This window comes from Mytilus edulis, chromosome 5 (genome assembly GCF_963676685.1).
Source record: "Mytilus edulis chromosome 5, xbMytEdul2.2, whole genome shotgun sequence".
NCBI classification, from domain to species: domain Eukaryota; kingdom Metazoa; phylum Mollusca; class Bivalvia; order Mytilida; family Mytilidae; genus Mytilus; species Mytilus edulis.
In genome coordinates, this window is record NC_092348.1 from 60340438 (window position 1) to 60361667 (window position 21230).

General features: G+C 34.4%; 3 protein-coding genes across 3 annotated transcripts; 1 reads left to right on the plus strand and 2 right to left on the minus strand.

Annotated features, from left to right (window-relative positions):
- Positions 1-11525: 11525 nt before the first annotated feature.
- Positions 11526-14163, plus strand: LOC139522465 (N-lysine methyltransferase KMT5A-A-like). The gene is made up of 2 exons (XM_071315968.1): positions 11526-11646; positions 13514-14163. Exon 2 carries the CDS (start codon positions 13574-13576, stop codon positions 14153-14155), a length of 582 nt encoding a protein of 193 aa, XP_071172069.1. The 5' UTR covers positions 11526-11646; positions 13514-13573; the 3' UTR covers positions 14156-14163.
- A 2352-nt stretch (positions 14164-16515) lies between these two features.
- LOC139522466 (histone H3) lies at positions 16516-17490 on the minus strand. The gene has a single exon (XM_071315969.1). It carries the CDS (start codon positions 17037-17039, stop codon positions 16629-16631), a length of 411 nt encoding a protein of 136 aa, XP_071172070.1. The 5' UTR covers positions 17040-17490; the 3' UTR covers positions 16516-16628.
- A 2787-nt stretch (positions 17491-20277) lies between these two features.
- LOC139522467 (histone H4) lies at positions 20278-20833 on the minus strand. Its single transcript, XM_071315970.1, has one exon. It carries the CDS (start codon positions 20634-20636, stop codon positions 20325-20327), a length of 312 nt encoding a protein of 103 aa, XP_071172071.1. The 5' UTR covers positions 20637-20833; the 3' UTR covers positions 20278-20324.
- Positions 20834-21230: the final 397 nt, after the last annotated feature.

The window sequence follows — 21230 nt, forward strand, 5'->3', positions numbered from 1 at the left end:
TAGTGTGAAACCACTGATTCAAAGGACAAGTTTCACTTCTTGTCCAAAATGGCCTAAAATATAAAGTTAAACATAAAGCTCCAAAAAGTTCACAATTTGGTTTCTCAAATGGGTCTATTTCTAAAGTCATAACGCTCATGATCATGTGACAAATGGAGGACGGCTGTGTTTTTCCATGAGAGAAAGAAAATGTGAAAATTTTATGGTAAAATGCCTCACAGAGGTGTCAAAAGAACAAATAACAGTAACAGTAATAGCAACACAAGTGATAATACTGCATTTGATGAATCAGATACGAAAAAACTGTCTAAAAAGGAAAGAAAACAAAGGAAATTAAACAAGTTATCAAACGTAAACAAAGGTGAACACATAAGTGAACACTTGAGTGGTTCAGGTGAAGTTCGGAATGTAAACAATGAAACCTCTTCTACAGTAGATAAAGGGAATGTAATGTCTAGCTCTAATCAACCACGGTACTTTAACGATACAAATTTAATGTATTCACAAAGCCCCAGTCCGATGTTCCAAATGCAGAACCAGAGTCAACATCTTTGCTCTACACCTATTAACGGTAACCCCGGTATGATGTCGTATCCTTATCCTATACACCAAGTCCATCACACATCACCGCACGCCCAACAATTTCCAGAACAAAGGCCAGGTTGGGTTGACGAAATGTTCCAAAGAATGGATAGCTTTGAAATTAAGTTGGGTAAGCTCGAACAAATTGACTCGGTAGTTACGTCTATAAATTCTAAAATAAATAAATTGGAACATAATGCCAAATCGATAGACGATCGAATGGACCAGGTAGAAAGAAGCGCCCAGCTTATAAGCAACGATTTTGATAAACAGAAAGTTGTTTTTTCTAAATTTAAAACTGAACTTGACACGATTTCGAAGCAAATTAAATCTGGAGGAACACATTCTGTAGATGGAATAGGGGAAACCTTAGATGTTATTCGTAAGGAAAATACCAAACTGAAGAGCGAGTTAATTGACGTTCAAATGAGGTCCATGCGGAATAATTTGATATTTTACAATATACCGGAATCGGAAGGTGAACAATGTACCCACATTATAAACAAATTTTGCGTTAAAAATCTGAAAATAGAAAATGTGGACACAAAGTTATCTATTGCTGAGGCCTATCGTCTAGGAAAGCATGGTGAGAAGACTCGTCCGATACTAGTGAAGTTTTCAAATTTTGAAAGCCGGGATTTGGTGAAAAAAAGCGCAAAAAATCTAAAAGATACTTGTTTCGGTATTTCAGAACAATTACCTTTGGACATCCAGAAACGAAGAAAAGAAAAGCTGCCGATTCTAAAGGACTTACGCGAACGGGACATTAAGGCTTACTTTGTGAAAGACCGTATATTTGTAAATGGGAAGGAATATTTGCCATAGGACAAATCCAGAGAACAATTTTGTAAATTAAAATGTCTATGTTGGAATGTTCATGGTTTAACTTCAGTCTACAAAGATAATGACTTTTTGAACTTAATAAATGATTATAATATTTTATTTCTCAGTGAGACTTGGTTAAAAGATAATAACTTGTTAGTTATAGATGGTTTTGACAGAATTTCTTGTGTATTTCGTAATAAAAATATAGGTACTAGAAATGAAGGAGGTATTGCTGTTTTTTGTAAGAGTTTTTTATGTAACGGTATTATTGTTGAAAAAGAATTAAATGATGGTATTATTCTGTTAAAACTTGACCATAGTTTCTTTGATACTGATAAAGATATTTTTATTTGTTTTTCTTATGTACCACACGAAAGATCTAATTATTACCAATTATGTGATATAGATTTTCACGATATTATTGAAAGTATTGTAAATAACTATAGTGATAAAGGTATTGTTTTGGTATGTGGAGATTTAAATAGCCGCATAGGTGAATTAAGTGATTTTTTACTTAATGACGATCTAGATAAATATGTCGAAAGTGTTGAGCACGTTGTAAACCCCATTATTTCTGACAGAAGTTCAATGGACAAAACAGTTAATGCATTTGGCCGTAAACTATTACAAATGTGTTTTAACACGGGTTTAGTTGTAGCCAATGGCAGGCTTTGTAATGACAAAAATGGTAATTTTACGTTCTGTACAGCCAAAGGAAGAAGTGTAAATGACTACCTACTAGTGCCCCCGAGCGAATGTAGATTAATCAATGATTTTAAAGTGCTACCTATGAACGAATTTTCTGATCACATGCCTGTTTACTTCGAACTAGACTTATCTGTTATTCGTCAACAAAACCTCCCCCGAGTCCATAAATTCATTAAATGGGACAACAATAAGTGCGATGAGTATATTGAAATTTTACAGTCTCATCGTGACAGCCTCTTGAGTTTGGTGAATGATCTATCTTCCGAAATTGATATTAATAACGCAGTGAAGGAGATAACCCGAACTATCTATGAAAGTGCATATAAAGTTTTTGGACACTCTGTTTTATCTCGAGACGATATATATGTTAAACGACCAAATAACGAATGGTTTAACGAGAAATGCGCAAATTCACGAAAAGAATTTCACACTGCTAGAAATTTTTATATGCGTCATCCGACAGATACAAATAGACATTCATATATAACGACTAGAAACAAATTTAATAAAGTCAAACGTAATGCACAGTTTAACTTCAAGAAAAGGAAAGGAATCGAACTTTGTAATATTGCAAAAAGGGAACCTAGAAAGTTTTGGTCCGCTGTAAAACCGAAAAACAGATCAAAATGTTTAGTTGAAAATAATGAGATGTTGAACTATTTCGAAAATATTTTGGGATCGAACCCACCAGAACTTTGTGATGAAGTTTTACATTTATTAAACAATACCGACTTTGGTGAAATAAGTATTGATATTCTCGATTCAGAAATTACAGAAGATGAAATTATAAAAGCTATACAGAAACTTAAAACTGGCAAAAGTTCGGGAAATGATGATATAATTGGTGAAATGTTAGCTGCGAATCCTCTTTTCTTTGCGCCTATTTTTAAAATTCTTTTCAACTCTATGTTTGACAATGGAATATATCCAGATAATTGGACCGAATGTATAGTTATCCCTGTACCCAAAAGCGGTGATTTGTCAGACCCTAACAATTTCAGGCCGATTGTATTGGTGAGCATTCTTTCTAAGATATTTACTAGCATATTAACGGAACGTTTGCTGTCGTGGTCGGAAGACGAAGAGAAATTAATAGACAATCAGTTTGGTTTTCGTCCTGGTCGTTCAACTGTTGACGCCATTTTCACACTGCATGGAATTATATCACATGTTTTAGTACAAAAGCTTCAGCTTTTTTGTGCCTTCGTGGACTTTCGCAAGGCTTTTGATAAACTACACAGAAGAATTTTGATATACAAACTGCTAAAGAATGGCATTAGTAACAAATTTGTTTCTATTATTAAAACTTTATATTCATCAGTGCGTCTTCGTGTACGATCTGGAGGAGTGCTGTCAGATGCGTTTGACAATTTTCTTGGTGTGAAACAAGGGGAACCTTTATCGCCTTTGCTGTTTTTGTTTTTTATTAACGACATTATTCAAGATATTTCCGTTGAAACAGATAAAGACATCGTGTCTCTAAATGGATTTTTAATATATTTGATCTTATTTGCTGATGATACCGTACTTTTTGGAAAATCAACGAATGTGTTGCAACATTTACTGAATAAATTACTACTATATTGTAATAAATGGAACATAGAAGTAAACACGGAGAAGACAAAAGTTGTTGTTTTCCGAAATGGATGGAGGCCTGTGGTAAACCGTTTTTATTACAACGACAGAGAATTAGAAATTGTGAACTCCTATGTATACCTCGGTGTATTGCTCCACTATAATGGAAAATTTTTACAAACTCAAAAGCGTTTATCTCAACAAGGATCAAGAGCTTTATCTTCACTAATAAATTCATTGAAACAAATATATGTGACTACTGAACAACAAATTTTCCTATTCGATAGTATGGTTGGATCCGTTTTAAGTTATGGGTCTGAAATATGGGGTTTTCATCGTGCTGGTGATATAGAGCTTATATATAATAGATTTTGTAGATTTATTTTGAAACTTGGTAAAAAAGTCCCTACAAATTTTTTATATGGTGAACTTGGGCACCTGCCATTGCATATTTTGAGAAAATATAAAATCCTGAAATATTGGATTCATATTGTAACTAATAAACCTCATATTGTATATGAAGTTTATAAACTTTTGTACAAAGATGCAAATAATGGTAAAATTAATTGGGCGTCTAACGTAAAAAAATTGTTATGTAACCTTGGATTTTATGATGTATGGATTTCACAAGATACTAGTAAATTATCATTTGATTGTATAAAAACACGTATTAAAGATCAATTTTTACAAAGCTGGAATACAGCTTAAGAAGAATGTAATAAACTTTGTATTTATAAACGATATAAACTAGAATTTGGTTTTGAAAAATACTTAGATTTTCATTGTAATGTATCTATATTAACAAAACTACGTAGCGGCACACTTAAATTAAATGTTGAAGTTGGTCGTTATCTAAATACTCAAAGAGAAAACAGAATTTGTATGTGTTGTAATATGAATGTTTTAGAGGACGAGTATCATTTTGTTTTATCATGTCCAGCGTATAGATCTGTGCGTATAGAATTTTTACCTTTATTCTACTGTTCTTGGCCAAATCGGCACAAGTTAGATAATTTATTACAAGCTCATTCTAAATCTCTGACAGTAAAACTATGTAACTATTTAAATGCAGCTTGGAAAATTAGATCGCATATATTGTCATAATATTATTGTATACTCTGTAACTACTGTTCTCTGCTGTCTTTTGTTTGTCATATATTGTATATATTTTCGTTTGCCATAGCATGTATATGCTTCTTGCAAATAAAGTATTCATTCATTCATTCATTCATTCAATAAATCAGTTCTTTTCATAAAGGTACATTTTATGTTCCAAATTTTGTCAAAATATGATGATTTTGGGCAATTTTCAGACCCGAAAGCTTTAAGCAATTAAGAATTAAGATTTAGCCACCACCTACCATCCAAAATGTTTTGTGACCAAAAGAATCCAAATCTGATATATATAATTCATCAATATAAAAACTTTTTGGATCTTGGATGGCAGCCAAGTTTAATTATTCCAACAACAATTAAAGTTTTACCATAGTTATCTGTGGTATAATTTTCACAATTATTCAATAGTTTTGTTGTGTATGATTTACAAATATAAAAATAAAGATGGCAAGACCTGAAGAAGGCCGCCTGATTTTTTTAAGTGACATATGAACAACAGAGTCAGTGTGGGGCCACTAAGCTAAACTGCCCGCTTTGCACCAGCCAATATAAATGAATGCCTAGGGTGGGAATCGAACCCACATACACCAACTCTGTTGTCCCTATATTTTTAAATGAACAAAAAATTGTCAAAAACAAATTAAAAAAAATGTATAAATTGGTTAAAATTTAATTATCAATTTATACATGAATATATCTATAGGTTGATTTTCTGTGATTCAGATGTCTACTCAGATTGTAGTCTCATAGGCTCCAATGTACAGCTACATGAATAGACAGCTTAAGAGTGTTTAAAATTGCTAAGGCAGACTTTTGGGGGGAGGAAAGAACTGAAGGCTTGCCCTTTTCGAGGAGCTCCATGTATGGTAAATGCGTAGTCCTTTTTTTATATAGTTTTACCCAAAATGTTGACTTGCTAGACCCCTCCCCCTTTAAAACTCCTGGATTCTCATCCAATTTGATAGAAATCTAAACTGTTTTAAAACAAAGTTGTTTAAGTAATAACAATTATGTTTGGGAATTAAAAATAGAAAGGTTCCTTTAAATGTTGCTGAACATTTTGTTTGAATAATCTAGAATATACATGTACATGTGGTTTTAATCGTGGACATTTTAAATCCATGTTAACTTATGCGTGACTTGGGCTTCTGGTACAAATTAAAACATGGAATTATTCATGCAAACTCACAGAAAGATTCTTGAGATTTAAATTTCCACAGAATAATAAATTAACAAAAACATTAAACAATTTAAACATTTAACATACTAAAATTTATGATAAAAGAGATAATTTTTCATTTCCTATCGTTAACTATCCATTTTTAAATGGTGACGTTCCCTTGTCACCATCTTACGGTGTTTATATACACTGTATCTCAACTTGTACGATTCTCTCATGTATGTAACAATGTTTTAGATTTTAACGAGAGAAATTTATGTATTACTGAAAAATTATTACACCAGGGTTTTCCATATCACAAACTAGTCACAACATTTACTAAATCTTATCAGCGGATAAGAATATTCAGAATTTTATAAAATGATATCATAGTGCGGACGTCGCAGAGAACACCTGGATTGAAACTTGCATAAAAAATTGGCCAATTGCGCGAAAGGTCTTATCCATATGTCTTGCCACAATTGTTTAGGCGGTATTTTAGTCGGTTTCGTCTGCTACATGTTCAACAGACAAATGGTAGTCTGAAGAAAATACTTTATCGATACAAGGAAAATACTTCTGAATCATAAACATTGTAAGTTTTAACATTTACCCTTATACAATCGTTTAAATTTTGGTCTATTTTGTGTATGTACTAATTGGTTTTTTTGTAAAACATTACTTTTCCTCGGATTGAATAGGAGAGAGGCTTCAATCATTATGTGCTAAGGTGAATAACTGTTAAACAAGCAGCATCAAATATTCAAGGAAAAAAATTAGGATACGAGATGAAGAATAGCAGTTAAATCACTGGTCCTTTTTTTTGTTTTTTTTATGAAGTGGTATGATACGCAAAACCATTATTATTATTATTATTCGATTTTTGGTATATGCAATGCTAGTACTAGTATTATACTGCACCGACACGCTAGCCCAAAAAGTATCGTGCGTTATCATGAATCCGATCTGGTCATGTGGGCTCTTGTTCCAAAAGGCAGAGTGACTGGTAGATACGAAACAAAAACTATATGTGAAAACTTTAGAGTTAATTTGACTGAGGATTTATTTATCCTATGACCTTTAACAATCAAGGCAAGCAAACTTGTTTGGTCAATGTTTGGATATGATTTATATTTTTAATATTACCGAAATAACAAGAGATTCATATGATGAAATCATAATCTTTCAGTCAGTTTAATTGAAGTCTGGAGCTGGCATGTCAGTTAACTGCTAGTAGTCTGTTGTTATTTATGTATTATTGTCATTTTGTTTATTTTCTTTGGTTACATCTTCTGACATCAGACTCGGACTTCTCTTGAACTGAATTTTAATGTGCGTATTGTTATGCGTTTATTTTTCTACATTGGTTAGAGGTATAGGGGGAGGGTTGAGATCTCACAAACATGTTTAACCCCGCCGCATTTTTGCGCCTGTCCCAAGTCAGGAGCCTCTGGCCTTTGTTAGTCTTGTATTATTTTTATATTAGTTTCTTGTGTACAATTTGGAAATTAGTATGGCGTTCATTATCACTGAACTAGTATATATTTGTTTAGGGGCCAGCTGAAGGACGCCTCCGGGTGTGGGAATTTCTCGCTACATTGAAGACCTGTTGGTGACCTTCTGCTGTTGTTTTTTATTTGGTCGGGTTGTTGTCTCTTTGACACATTCCCCATTTCCATTCTCAATTTTACGATAAGAAAACGTGTACATTGTTGAAAGAAATTAGTTAACACAAGATATCGGGGATATTGTATTGGTTCTTGGGAAAATTGGGGTAATTGCCGTCCACAAATCCGAACATACGTTGAAATACGATCTATACCTGAAATAATTATAATTCAAATTGTAATAGCTTTTTACCTTGAAAAATATATAATTTTGATAGCTAGCAGAATGGAAAAGTTTTGGAGGAAACTTGAGGCAAGAATTTCAGAACAATCAACACAAGATCCAGATTCTGAGTGTTTAATTTGGAAGGGAAGTTTTGACAAACAGAGGAAATATGGCATTGTTCATTATCGCGATCCCGTCGATTATAAATGGAAGCACAGGAAGGTCCATAGGGCTGTTTTAATACTGAAAGACAAGACTCTGCAGATTCCCAGCGATAAAGACGCTAGCCATCTCTGTCATAATTCATTATGTGTCAATATTGACCATGTCAACCTTGAACCTAGGGGTGTTAATAATCAAAGAAAAAGTTGTGACGTTGAAGGCATATGTTTCGGTCACAGTTCATACCCAAAATGCAAGCTGAATATTTATCATTTGAATTAACTACTATCTCATAGTATTATTGTTCTGTATATCAAAACACTTTTGTATCGTTTACTATATTTATTTTATTGCATGATGGTCGATTGGTTTAAGTATTTCAACCCAGTGACTGCATCATTGACCTACCAACACAGAGGTTGTAATTCCGAAACCAACACATGGTAGATTCGGTCGACTCCATTCTAAATTGCCTATGCATAGTTGTGAGTTTTGCCTGCCGAATGGTGATGGTTCTCTTCAGACACTCCTGCTTCCTCCATCAATAACAAATAACCGTGACGAATAGCCAATAGTGCTGAAAGTGGAAGTTAAACACGAAGCAATCAATCGAACTATCTCAAAAGTGTTTATTGTACAGTCTGACTCTGCTTCCATGAACAAAAATACAATTATAGAATTAAGCAAAATGTTAAAAAAAAAAGTGGCTACATCTTACATTTTTTTTATATCAATTTTTTTATTTATAAAGTACGTTAATTTTGTTGAACGAGGAATACCGCTTTCTCAAAAGTTGCTTAGACAGGGCTATGACTCAATCAAAGTAAGGTCACCACTTAACAAATTTTACGGTCACCATCATGAGCTGATTAGCCATTATGACAAAAGTGTGCCAGAAATCATATCTGATATTCTTCCTCCGTCATAATAACCTTCCATCATTACCGAACTGAACAAAGAAATAACAAGACGGGTGCCCTATACGGTACAGGAAATGCTTACCTTCCCGGTGCATCTGATTTCACTCCCGGTTTTTAGTGGAGTTCGTGTTGTTTCTTATTTATTATTCATAACTGTTGATGTAAATGTCTTTTGGTTTTGTGAGTCTTTGTTTACTCCTTGGTTTTGATTGTTATTGTCTTATAGAAACACATTTTTGGTATAAGATGATTTAATAAAGGCATCAAAATGCAGCTTGAAAACGTTTTTCGGAATTCACAACGTAAATGGAAAATGACGTTCTTTCTGAAAACGTTACTCATATTTTTTTTTTATTTTTGGGGGGTTTGTTTTATCATCTCATGTATTCTTCAAACTACAGACACAAGATCACATTTGGTACAATCCTTTATCATCGAAATTTTCCTCAAAATAAGGAGGATCGAAAATGTATTTATCTTGCAACTGCTGTCACACTTTAAAGCCCAACGGATAGCGCAAACTTTTCAAATCGTTCATTATCTTTAGATGTCCATTCTTATTCGTAAGACGACCATTCATTTCCGTTCCATGTCTGTTCAGCGTTCGTTTTATCCGTCGACGTCCGTTCTGTTCGGTGGAAAATTTTGAGCATGTTCAAAATTTTGATTGGACGGATGAAGTGTCCGTTTAATATTCGGTAGTCATCCGTCTCAAACGGTAGTCGTCCGTTTTATTTTCGTTTTGTATCCATTACTAGTCCGTAATTTATCCGTTAAATGTCCGATAGACAAATCCAACAACGGACTTCTACTGGAGTCGGGACGTAAAACGGATGTGAAACGGATAAATACCAATTGAAAATTTTTGGTTGGAACCACAAATCATTGGTTGTCAGATTTCTTGAGTATCATCATTCATGATTGATCTTAGAGTAAGAGCACGTCATCAAAATCAATCAGCTCTTTTTCAGGTCAGACCTTATATCCTTTGGCGGCGTTTTGACGAATATTTAAACCCAAAACCAGTTACACCGAAAATTTCCCGAATATGTTTATAGATGCATCTGTTTTAGCCGTTACGTATTACGTTATGTGGTACTTGTCCGTTGAATGTCCGTTCTACATCCAATCCATCCGGTACGTTTCCGTGTCTCGTACGTTACATATCCTGCTAGTGTGTGTCCGTTATGCATTCGTTACGCGTCCATTTTATTTGGTCAGTACACCAACGGACTCCAAAGCGAAAACTTTGTTTACAACTGTTCGGCTTCCGTTTGGGGCTATCCGGTACCGTTAAGGTTTACCACAGCTTTATTTTACACGTCCTGATTTAATAACAATAGTCTTTTTTTCATATTACCGACTTTTGACCCGGATCATTTATCTAGTCTACAGGTTACTTTATATTTGACAGACCGTTCTGGTACTCGGTCAGGCAAGAGCAACGAAAAGAAGTAAAATCCAAATTAAAACCGATGCAATTTATTTTTTTATTTTTTTTTTGGGGGGGGGGGGGGGGTGTCGTTATTTTCTTATGATTTCGTCATGTATAGATAACATTTATCAGTTAATTTCCCTCGAAATTGTACCTTTATTAAGTGTATTCTATTTCTATATGTTGTTTTTTACTTGACCAAGTACCAGGATTTCCGACCACAGATCAGGTACTGATTAAACACGCTATGAATAAAACTACAATATAACTTGTAAAATGCAAAGATGAAATTAGTCCGCCAAGTCCAAAATATTAAAAGAATGTTTGACTGATCTCCTTCGCCTTTGAAAAAAAACGAAAAAAAAACAGAAATACTTTGTACCTTATAATTTTCATCTATGTGGGGATCTAAGTTCAGTTTACGGAATATTTAAAAATGGCCAAAGTTGTCGTTTGTTTATGTAATATATAAATGTTTCTCATTTCTCGTTTTTTTTTATATAGATTAGACCGTTGGCTTTCCCGTTTGAATTGTTTTACACTAGTAATTTTGGGGCCCTTTATAGCTTGTTGTTCGATGTGAGCCAAGGCTACGTGTTGAAGGCCGTACATTGACCTATAATGGTTTACTTTTTAAATTGTTATTTGGATGGAGACTTGTCTCAATGGCACTCACACCACATCTTCCTATATCTACCGGTATATACAATACTGAATGAATAGAAGAGAAATTACCCAAAAATAAAGAATTGAAAATAATGGGTTGCAAAAGTATTATGTAAGAATAACTGCGGTAACCAAAAAAAAGTAGCACAGTGCCGATTACAGAAAAGGGTGATATAATTACAGAAAAAAAGAAATTTACAATAGTACAGAAAAATGTTATAATTAAGGCATGTTCGTAAAGATTTAACGGAAACAGCGTTAAAATTAACACTTATTATAAAAAAAAAAACAGATTGCCAATGAGAAAACACTCCACAAGAGACCATATGACACAGAAATAAACATCTATAGGTCACTGTACGACCTTCAACAATTAGCAAATCCCATACCGCAAAGTCAGCCATAACAGCTGTGTGTCACTGTATATAATTGTCCATTTTGATTTGAAATAAAAAAAAAACTAAACATACCTATTCTCAATCATTTGCTAAGAGAAGAGTTTTAGAAAGCAAATGACGTCATCGAAAATCGTAGATGACGTCAACATAAAGCGTAAAATGGATGCTGAAATGTCCACGGCATATCGGACCTTTGTTAAACTACATTTTTGAATGACATAAGCCAGATAATGAATGTGTAATTGTAAATAAATTCGTCTTCCAAAGGTAAGTGTACGGAAAAGACAGTTTCCGGTAATTTTCGACTGACGTTGGCGTCAACTTGGTTAAAATTTTACCGTGATTCGTCAAACGGTAATTTTCGACTGACGTTGGCGTCAACTTGGTTAAAATTTTACCGTGATTCGTCAAAATATCCTTATTTGGATCCCACAGAAGTCACAAATAATTATATAATTATCATTACTGTTATTTTTAGAGTAAAAAAAACGTGGTTTGTCAAAATCAGTCGATTTTATCATGGTCTAAAGGAAAGCGTACATTTTATCGTCACGTAACAGAAATTACCGTTGTCAAGAATTTTCACCGATATTTGTCATGGAGGTACCCCCATTACAGCCCTCTTAAATATTTCCTTCTGAAAACATATGATCATCGAGTATAGTAACTGACAAGTGACAAGTAATGAAACTAGTCATTAGTACTTATCATAGGCGTATCTAGTAGGAAAGTCTGGCCCGGACGGCCCCTTTCGTGGGAAAAAGTTGGTTAATCAAATAGGGAATCACTGAATCATGACTGGAGCGGGCCCCTTTAAGTCAGTCGGTCAGTGCCCCTCCCACCCACCCCCCCCCCCCCTTTATGAAAAGTTCTGGATCTGCCACTGCTAACTATTATAAAACTAAAGTTCAATCGAGAAGGGTGTAAGCAATAATATTCCAGCCTTCAACAATTAGAAAAAAACATAGCTTTATAGTATGCTATAAAAGTCCGAGGCATAAAAAACACTAGCACATTCAAAATAGAAAAAAAATAATAGTTCAAAATTTTAAGCAAATTGTTAAAAGAAAAACAGATTTTTATATGATAGTCATAAATCAACATTCTAATATGACGTCCTTGTTACGCTTTGTTAACAATGCCGTGTTCTAATGAGCACAAACAATATGTTTGACACATGCGCACGGACTTAATGTTTAAATTAACGTTATTTCCATCGTTATCCTTTTAAATATTTACATTTAAGCAGTTAACATAAACTCTTATTATATAGTTTTATCAAACAACATACTAGTATATTTACCATGCTTATAGTTTTCAAACTTATCAAATATGAAATGTAATAAACATAACTCCTCGGGGAGGAAACGGGAACAGCCAAACATTTTTACGATATTTTCGTACGCTTCGACCATAAATATATTGTATTTGCCATATTAGAATCGAAATAATTCCTTCATGTCATTCTCTATGCTCATTTTAACATGGATAGGCATTATATTTGACCACAGTTTACACCTCGCTAACGCTCAGTGTAAAATATCTACAAATATAATGCCTACCCATGTTAAAATGAGCATAGAGCATGACATGAAGGAATTATTTCTTAAATAGACACTGACAAACTCAATGGTTAATGTTGGTTCATGTTTTTCTCCTGGTATTAGATAATAAAAACATTGCGTAAACATGTACAATATATATATACGTTTTCATTAAAAAAAAATATCATTTTCAACTCAATCTTTTGTTTAAAAAAAAACGATTAATTCGGAAATTTCCATAGCTAATGATTCGGAACTGTCATTTGGTGTTATATTGCACCAGTTGTAGATTATAAGTATATATATTGTTCACATCGTTATGTATTTCCGTCTATTTACTGAAACATTGGTGAGTCGCTAGCAAGTAAATGTTCGTAGAACTGACTGCGAACGTGATATACTAGAAAACAAAAATAAACGTATTCACCCTCCTACCTACCCACACAGATCGGGGGGGGAGGGGGGAGGGACCCCACAACCAAAAAGACATACACATTTTCTATGACACTTTTTAAATAATCCTTTGTAAAGTCGTTGGGTTTTCTTTTAAACGAGATGATTCTGTTAGTAAATCTTTTATATGTTTTCAGATCTTGGTGTAGGTGGAGCACTTATAGTATATACGTCAGAGAAAATAACATACCTTGGAAATGTCGTCAGCAAAGAGATTTAGACGTAACAGGAAGATGCTAGACTACTCTATAATTGATTGGGAAGGTTTGACTGAAGATTCTATATTATTACCTTCAGAACATGACATTTTGATGAAAGAAAAACAAAATGAAATTGAAGACAAAATTCTGAACAAAAGAGAAGAAGGATTAACTATTGTAGAAACAGAAAATAAAGGTCGCGGGGTCATTGCTAATAAGCCATTTTTTGTTGATGATTTTGTCGTAGAATATGCTGGTGATCTTATCGATCTGAAGACTGCAAACCAAAGAGAAGTTCAATACTGCAACGACCCGAATGTTGGCTGCTATATGTTTTATTTCTCGCACACTGGCGTTCGCTATTGCATGGATGCAACAGAAGACAATGGGCGAATGGGTCGCCTGGTGAATCATAGTAAGAAAAACTATAACTGTCAAATGAAAGTTATAGAAATTGAAGGCCGGCCCTTTCTCGTGCTGACTGCCTCTAGAAATATTTCTATAGGCGAGGAAATTCTATATGACTATGGTGACAGGAGTAAGGGATCAGTATTGTGTCATTCGTGGTTAAAATCATAATTATTGCACATGCTTATTAATTTTTTTCGTACAAAATATGATAACAAAAATACTGTCCTATTAAAGCTTGGTGATATATTTACTTATAGAAAGTTTGGTGGTTCTTTGTGGACACTCCGGCATTAAAAACTGGCCACCACTAAATAGCAAAACGTGTATTCTTCAGCTGATCACCACATATAGTTAGGTCTCGAAAACTCTACCTAGACCCTCAATTTAGTATTTGTCACACAAAGCAAACATACATGTCAATAAGTTTTTTTGGAAAATTACTTATTTAAGAAAGCGGTTAACTTAATTCTATATAATTATTTTTGGTGATCCTCATGGAAACTTAAACATTTACATGTATATATGAAAATAACATATGTTTTTTTTTATTAATAAATGTCCATCAAAGACAAATAACATCGCAAAATATAACTCAGGTACGGCTTTTCACAATGAACAAAACCAAAAGCGCTTAGAAAGCTGTAAATTGCCCCGAAATGAAAATGACTCTAGGACATGTATATATGTTTATATAAAAATATGATGTGGTATGATTGCCAACGAGGCGACTCTCCACTAGCGACCAAAAGACTTAGAAGCGGCAGTCTGTGCCAAACTATTTTAAGGTTTGTTTGACCGGAAGAGAAATTTTGACTTTTCTACATATTGAACCAAAAAATCTTAAAATTTCTGTCTGTTAGAATGATTATTTGTTTGGCACTTTGTCGGTCAGACAGAGTTTGGGATACACTGAAGTTGACACCTATATAGGTCTGACTTCTACAATAAGCAAAACCAATAGCGCTGAGTACCATTAAAAAGTTTTTAAACTAAAACAAATCAAACAATACAGCAACAAACGACAACCACTGAATTGCGGGTAACTCTGTACTGACTATAAAACTGTGTACACTTTCAATCCACTTTTTCATTCTAGGTCTGAAAAATATAATAATTCATATCAGACAGTAAATTTTTAAGAAAAAACTATTATTGAACAGAAAAAAACTTTCAATCGGAATAAAAATGACTGAAGGAGACAAAAAAAAAGTTCCAAAATGTGGAAAAGTTTTCATTTTAAGATAGAAAAGTATGATAAATAAATGATAAATGAAAATCACTTTAGACAGTCAAAATTATAAAGATAATTATTTGCTTTCTCTGAACAGATATTTTCATTCAATGTCAATACACATTTCAACTTAATGGAATGGAATTTAGTTGGGAAAAAAAAAAAACCTCACAGACATATCTAGGAATACTGGTTATCTATTTGTCTACTTGATGTACCCAGAAATTGGATACATCACAGGATTTTACATGCTTGCAGTTTTCTACCTGTCTTTCATAACTCAACATCATCTGTCAAAGCTGTGCTTGCCATCCATCAAAGATCTGCTGCAGGTACTTCAGATCATAAATGAGAGAATGTATGAATAAAACTGTTATTGTTATTACTATTAAAGATTTTTTTCTTTTAGGTATTACAGTGAAGAAAAGAGATGCCCCTGACTGCGGGTAAAACTTCTTATGTGTGCATCTTCCTTTCAGTTTTATTTTTAAACGCCATTCTATATTTATCCACAGTATGACGATGACAATTTCATCAGCCAATCCAATAAAAATGTTAATGCGCACACATGTACTTACTATTCTGAAGACATCTTTTAGCCAGAAAAGTTTATAATAAGTCTGAAAACTACTTTTTATCATATAAAAAAGCTTATAAGTGCAAGATATATGCTTACATGGACTTCCTACAGTGAAATTTTGTGGGGACTACTTGGACCCGTACCGAAATTATATTAATTTAAATAGAAATTTCATGATTTTGTAAACTAGCAGCAAGACAAGACTCTAAAGTGGACAAAATATATTACTACATACATGATAAAAATTTTCTTTACAATTCTGACTGAAAAAGAGCTCTAAATTTTTGATAAAAGTACCCTGTAATATCAGCTTTTCTAAAAGAAATATTCAAATTAATGAATTATACAAGATATTTACACTCTAACTTAAAAAAAAAAAGGTTATATTTTGGCCAGTTGGTGGTTCTCTTTCTTTGGTCTAGACTCCTGGTGTAAATAATACATCAAAAGAAGACAAGACAAAACAAGCGAAGAAAAGAAAAGAACAGAAGAACAGATAGAAACATTCATATGTTGATCTTTTTTTTATATAATGTACTATTTAATATTCTACACACAAGGACATACATGTACCATGATAAACAAACACCCCCCTTTTTTTTTGTGATGAGACTTGTGTGTATATATTTCATAAAATTTATTTTTTGTCTATGTATTGCTTTGCATATAGATGGATTCAACAAGAAGAAATAAAAGAGAGAGAGAGATGGGGAAAAGAGGGGTTCAGCTATGTTTCTAATTTTCATGTACAACAATTTATAGATTCTTTTTGAAAAATATTGGTGGCCCTGAAAAGGGCCGTTATGTTTTGGTGAAAAAAATCACACTTCTTAAGCACGTTCTCCACGGATTCTTCGGGCCAATTGGATATCCTTTGGCATGATGGTTACTCTCTTGGCGTGAATTGCGCACAAGTTGGTATCCTCGAAGAGACCGACCAAGTAGGCTTCGCTGGCTTCCTGTAGGGCCATGACGGCTGAACTCTGGAATCGGAGATCAGTTTTGAAGTCCTGGGCGATTTCACGGACTAATCTCTGGAAGGGGAGTTTCCTGATGAGGAGCTCTGTGCTCTTCTGGTATCTCCTGATTTCTCGGAGAGCGACTGTTCCTGGCCTGTATCTATGTGGTTTCTTGACTCCACCGGTTGCAGGTGCGCTCTTACGGGCGGCCTTGGTGGCAAGTTGTTTTCTTGGAGCTTTACCTCCGGTGGATTTACGTGCAGTTTGCTTTGTTCGTGCCATGATTATTAGCTCTGTGGACGATTTGCTACAGAAAGAATACTTGAAAATTTCGGTGAATGTGTTTTTGTGCTTGCCGGGAGGATTGAAATCACGGTGACGATTGGATCACCACTTACATAAAGCTGGCGTTGATTGGTCCGCATATCTTAAATCTGATTGGACTGATTTGTAAGGGACTTTGACAGTTTTCAATCCATTTTTTACTGAAAAACTGCTCAACCCAAGCTGACAGTAAAAATGCCCCCTTTTTTTCATTCAAAATTACAGTTTCTGATCATCAATCATTGCTCAACAATAGTAAATTAGTGTCACGGTTTCAATATGATAAATCTGAAGAAGAAAAAAATAATAATGAAAAAAGGTCAAAATACATGCAGAAACATTAAGGAAAGGAAAGAAAAATAAAACAGGAAAAAATAAAAATAAAATGCAGTTTGAACACTAACAAAGCGAAATCTAATGCAAAAACAGAAACAAATGGAATTACACATTCCCGACATGACATTGTACGGATCGGCTGAGTTTCTTTATTGTTGTATTATGTCATATTTATGTATATTTAATATAAAAAAAGAAGATGTGGTATGATTTTCGTTTGGGCTTGGCACATTTGTCACATTGTCTGATTGTCGGTGTGCTTACATCGATTCCACATCTTTAATACACAAACAATAAATAAATAAATAAATAAATAAATAAATAAATAAAGACAGAAAGACAGAGAGAGAGAGAGAGATAGATAGAGAGAGAGAGAGAGAGAGAGAGAGAGAGAGAGAGAGAGAGAGAGAGAGAGAGAGAGGAGAGAGAGAGAGAGAGAGAGAGAGAGAGAGAGAGAGATGCTGAAAAAAATGGAAAAAGGAAAAGAATGGAAAGTACATATCATATATAAAAGTGTTGACGAAAGAGATACTGTTAACAAAAACTATAAATAAATTATAATAATAAAAAAACACACACCTTCTCAGATGAATCTAAGCATGCTCGCATCAATAACCAAGAGAGAGAAAGAAGAGAGCAGACTAGTATTAAATATAAATACTATCAGTGTTTTTTTTCCCCCGACAAACTTTATATGATTTAACTGAGCTACTAGTGGGTTCAAAGAGTCAGAAAGTACGACAATAAATGTTCTGATGAAGAAGACTGAAAAAGTTACTAGACTTAGTGTTATGCTATAAGAACTGTACTTAAAATGGGATGCGTTAGAGAGAGAAGAAAAGAAGAATCACGGAAGAAGGGACATCTATATTTTAGACATTTTTTATTTGTTATGTAGTAGAATATATTTTTTTTAATTATGTATGGGGAATAAAGTATTACTAAGATGTACAACAATTTTAGACTCTTTTTGAAAAATATTGGTGGCCCTGAAAAGGGCCGTTGTTAAGTGAGTAATCTGATATATCCACTTTTTACTTGGCAGCTTTCTGGGTCTTCTTTGGTAGAAGTACAGCCTGGATGTTTGGTAGAACACCTCCCTGGGCAATGGTGACACCAGACAAGAGTTTGTTCAACTCTTCGTCGTTTCTGATGGCCAACTGGAGATGACGGGGAATGATTCTGCTCTTCTTGTTGTCACGAGCGGCGTTTCCTGCCAACTCCAATACTTCAGCTGCTAAGTATTCTAGGACAGCTGCGAGGTACACTGGTGCACCGGCACCAACTCTCTCGGCATAGTTTCCTTTCCTCAAAAGTCTGTGGATACGACCGACTGGGAACTGAAGTCCGGCACGGGATGACCTAGACTTTGCCTTTGCTTTTGCTTTTCCTCCTTTTCCTCGTCCTGACATTTTGTTCTATTTGGTTGATCGACACTGAGTAAAGTGATACAATTTTTCTTTAAAATTTAGCTTATATACCCACTAAACGGATTGAACGATGTTTTTATTATACACCAATCAGAACGAAGCTCTCTGCGGGCAGTTAGGCTACCGAACATTCAACATGTTATGGGTGCTCTCTCCGAGGTTCGCGTTCAAGAAAATCTTTCAATCCGTTTTGCCCAGTATATAAACAAATTGAAAATAATTTTTCACCATTACTTATTTGATTATCAAACCAGTAACATGCCACCCAAAGTAGGAACTAAAGGAGCCAAGAAGGCCGTCACCAAGGCAAAGACTGCCAGACCCGGCGGGTGACAAGAAAAGGAGGAGGAAGAGACGTGAATCCTATGCTATCTACATCTACAAAGTCTTGAGACAAGTTCACCCCGACACCGGAGTGTCCTCAAAGGCAATGTCCATCATGAACAGCTTCGTCAACGATATATTCGAGAGAATCGCAGCAGAGGCTTCCCGATTGGCACACTACAACAAAAGATCTACCATCACATCCCGGGAGATCCAGACCGCTGTCCGTCTTCTCTTACCCGGAGAATTGGCCAAGCACGCTGTCAGTGAAGGTACCAAAGCCGTCACCAAATACACCAGCAGCAAGTAAACAGTCTGAAGTTTATAACTTCACAAACGGCCCTTTTCAGGGCCACCAACATTTTTCAAAAAGAATTTACATTTGTTGTACATCATGTCAAACTTCTAAACAAAGCTATAAATCCCAACCCCCAGCTATAACTACTTTCAAACTATTTCAATAGTATATGGTTACTTTTCTCTTCTTTCTATCTGTATAACAAATATACGTGTATTTCACTCATTCTGTAGTATTTAATTTGTCAAAACTGCAAAGCGTAAATACATAAATCATGAAGAACAAAACAGTGCTTTCATTCCAATTAATAGAGTTGATAAATTTACGATTTCTTTTGCTTTTCGGGAGAAAAAAAATATTGCGAGAATTATTTTACACGGAAACAAGAACATTACCTAATCTTAAACCACGCAAAAACTTTATAATTGAATATAACAGAATCTACAGATTTTGTGTGTAAAAGTCCGTGCATTTGTTTTGAAATTTTCTCTCTTCATGTAGGCAAATGCACGGACTTGTTGATCTTTGAACGTATTCATAAACCTTCAGAAATATAAATTCTCAAATAAATACAAGAGTAAGAGTAAGGAAGTTAATTAAAAAGAAAGCCAGATATTAAAAAAAAAGGGGGGGGGGGGGGATAACGAGAGAGAGAGAAAATAGTTGCGGATCAGGATCAGGGAAAACAAGAAAAACGGTTGAAAAATTCATGAACATTACAGAAAAGAATAGAAGTGGGAGCAAGCTTTGATTTCAAGATTTAGCTTAAAACGATGTACAACAAATCTAAGATTCTTTTTGAAAAATGTTGGTGGCCCTGAAAAGGGCCGTTGTTGATATTAGCCGGGTGGCTGTTTAACCTCCGAATCCGTACAAGGTACGTCCTTGACGTTTCAAAGCGTAGACAACATCCATGGCAGTGACAGTCTTCCTCTTGGCGTGCTCTGTGTATGTGACAGCATCACGGATGACATTTTCCAAGAAAACTTTAAGGACACCGCGGGTTTCCTCATAGATGAGTCCAGATATACGTTTTACTCCACCTCTTCTTGCTAAACGACGGATGGCTGGCTTGGTGATACCTTGGATGTTATCACGCAACACCTTCCTGTGACGCTTGGCGCCTCCTTTTCCTAGACCTTTACCTCCTTTTCCTCTGCCTGACATGTTTAACTATTTGTGGTGATTAGTTAAATAATACTTTCCGTCTAACAGCGACTCTTTATATATCACCAACGCGGCCGTAAAAGAAGTATCACACATTTTCAGTTAACTGTTGTCTGATTGGCTTACGTTGTTTTATTCCGGGAGGTAACTCCGTACTGCCTTAAACTGTGTACACTTTCAATCCACTTTTTCATTCTAGGTCTGAAAAATATAATAATTCATATCAGACAGTAAATTTTTAAGAAAAAACTATTATTGAACAGAAAAAAAACTTTCAATCGGAATAAAAATGACTGAAGGAGACAAAAAAAAAGTTCCAAAATGTGGAAAAGTTTTCATTTTAAGATAGAAAAGTATGATAAATAAATGATAAATGAAAATCACTTTAGACAGTCAAAATTATAAAGATAATTATTTGCTTTCTCTGAACAGATATTTTCATTCAATGTCAATACACATTTCAACTTAATGGAATGGAATTTAGTTGGGAAAAAAAAAACCTCACAGACATATCTAGGAATACTGGTTATCTATTTGTCTACTTGATGTACCCAGAAATTGGATACATCACAGGATTTTACATGCTTGCAGTTT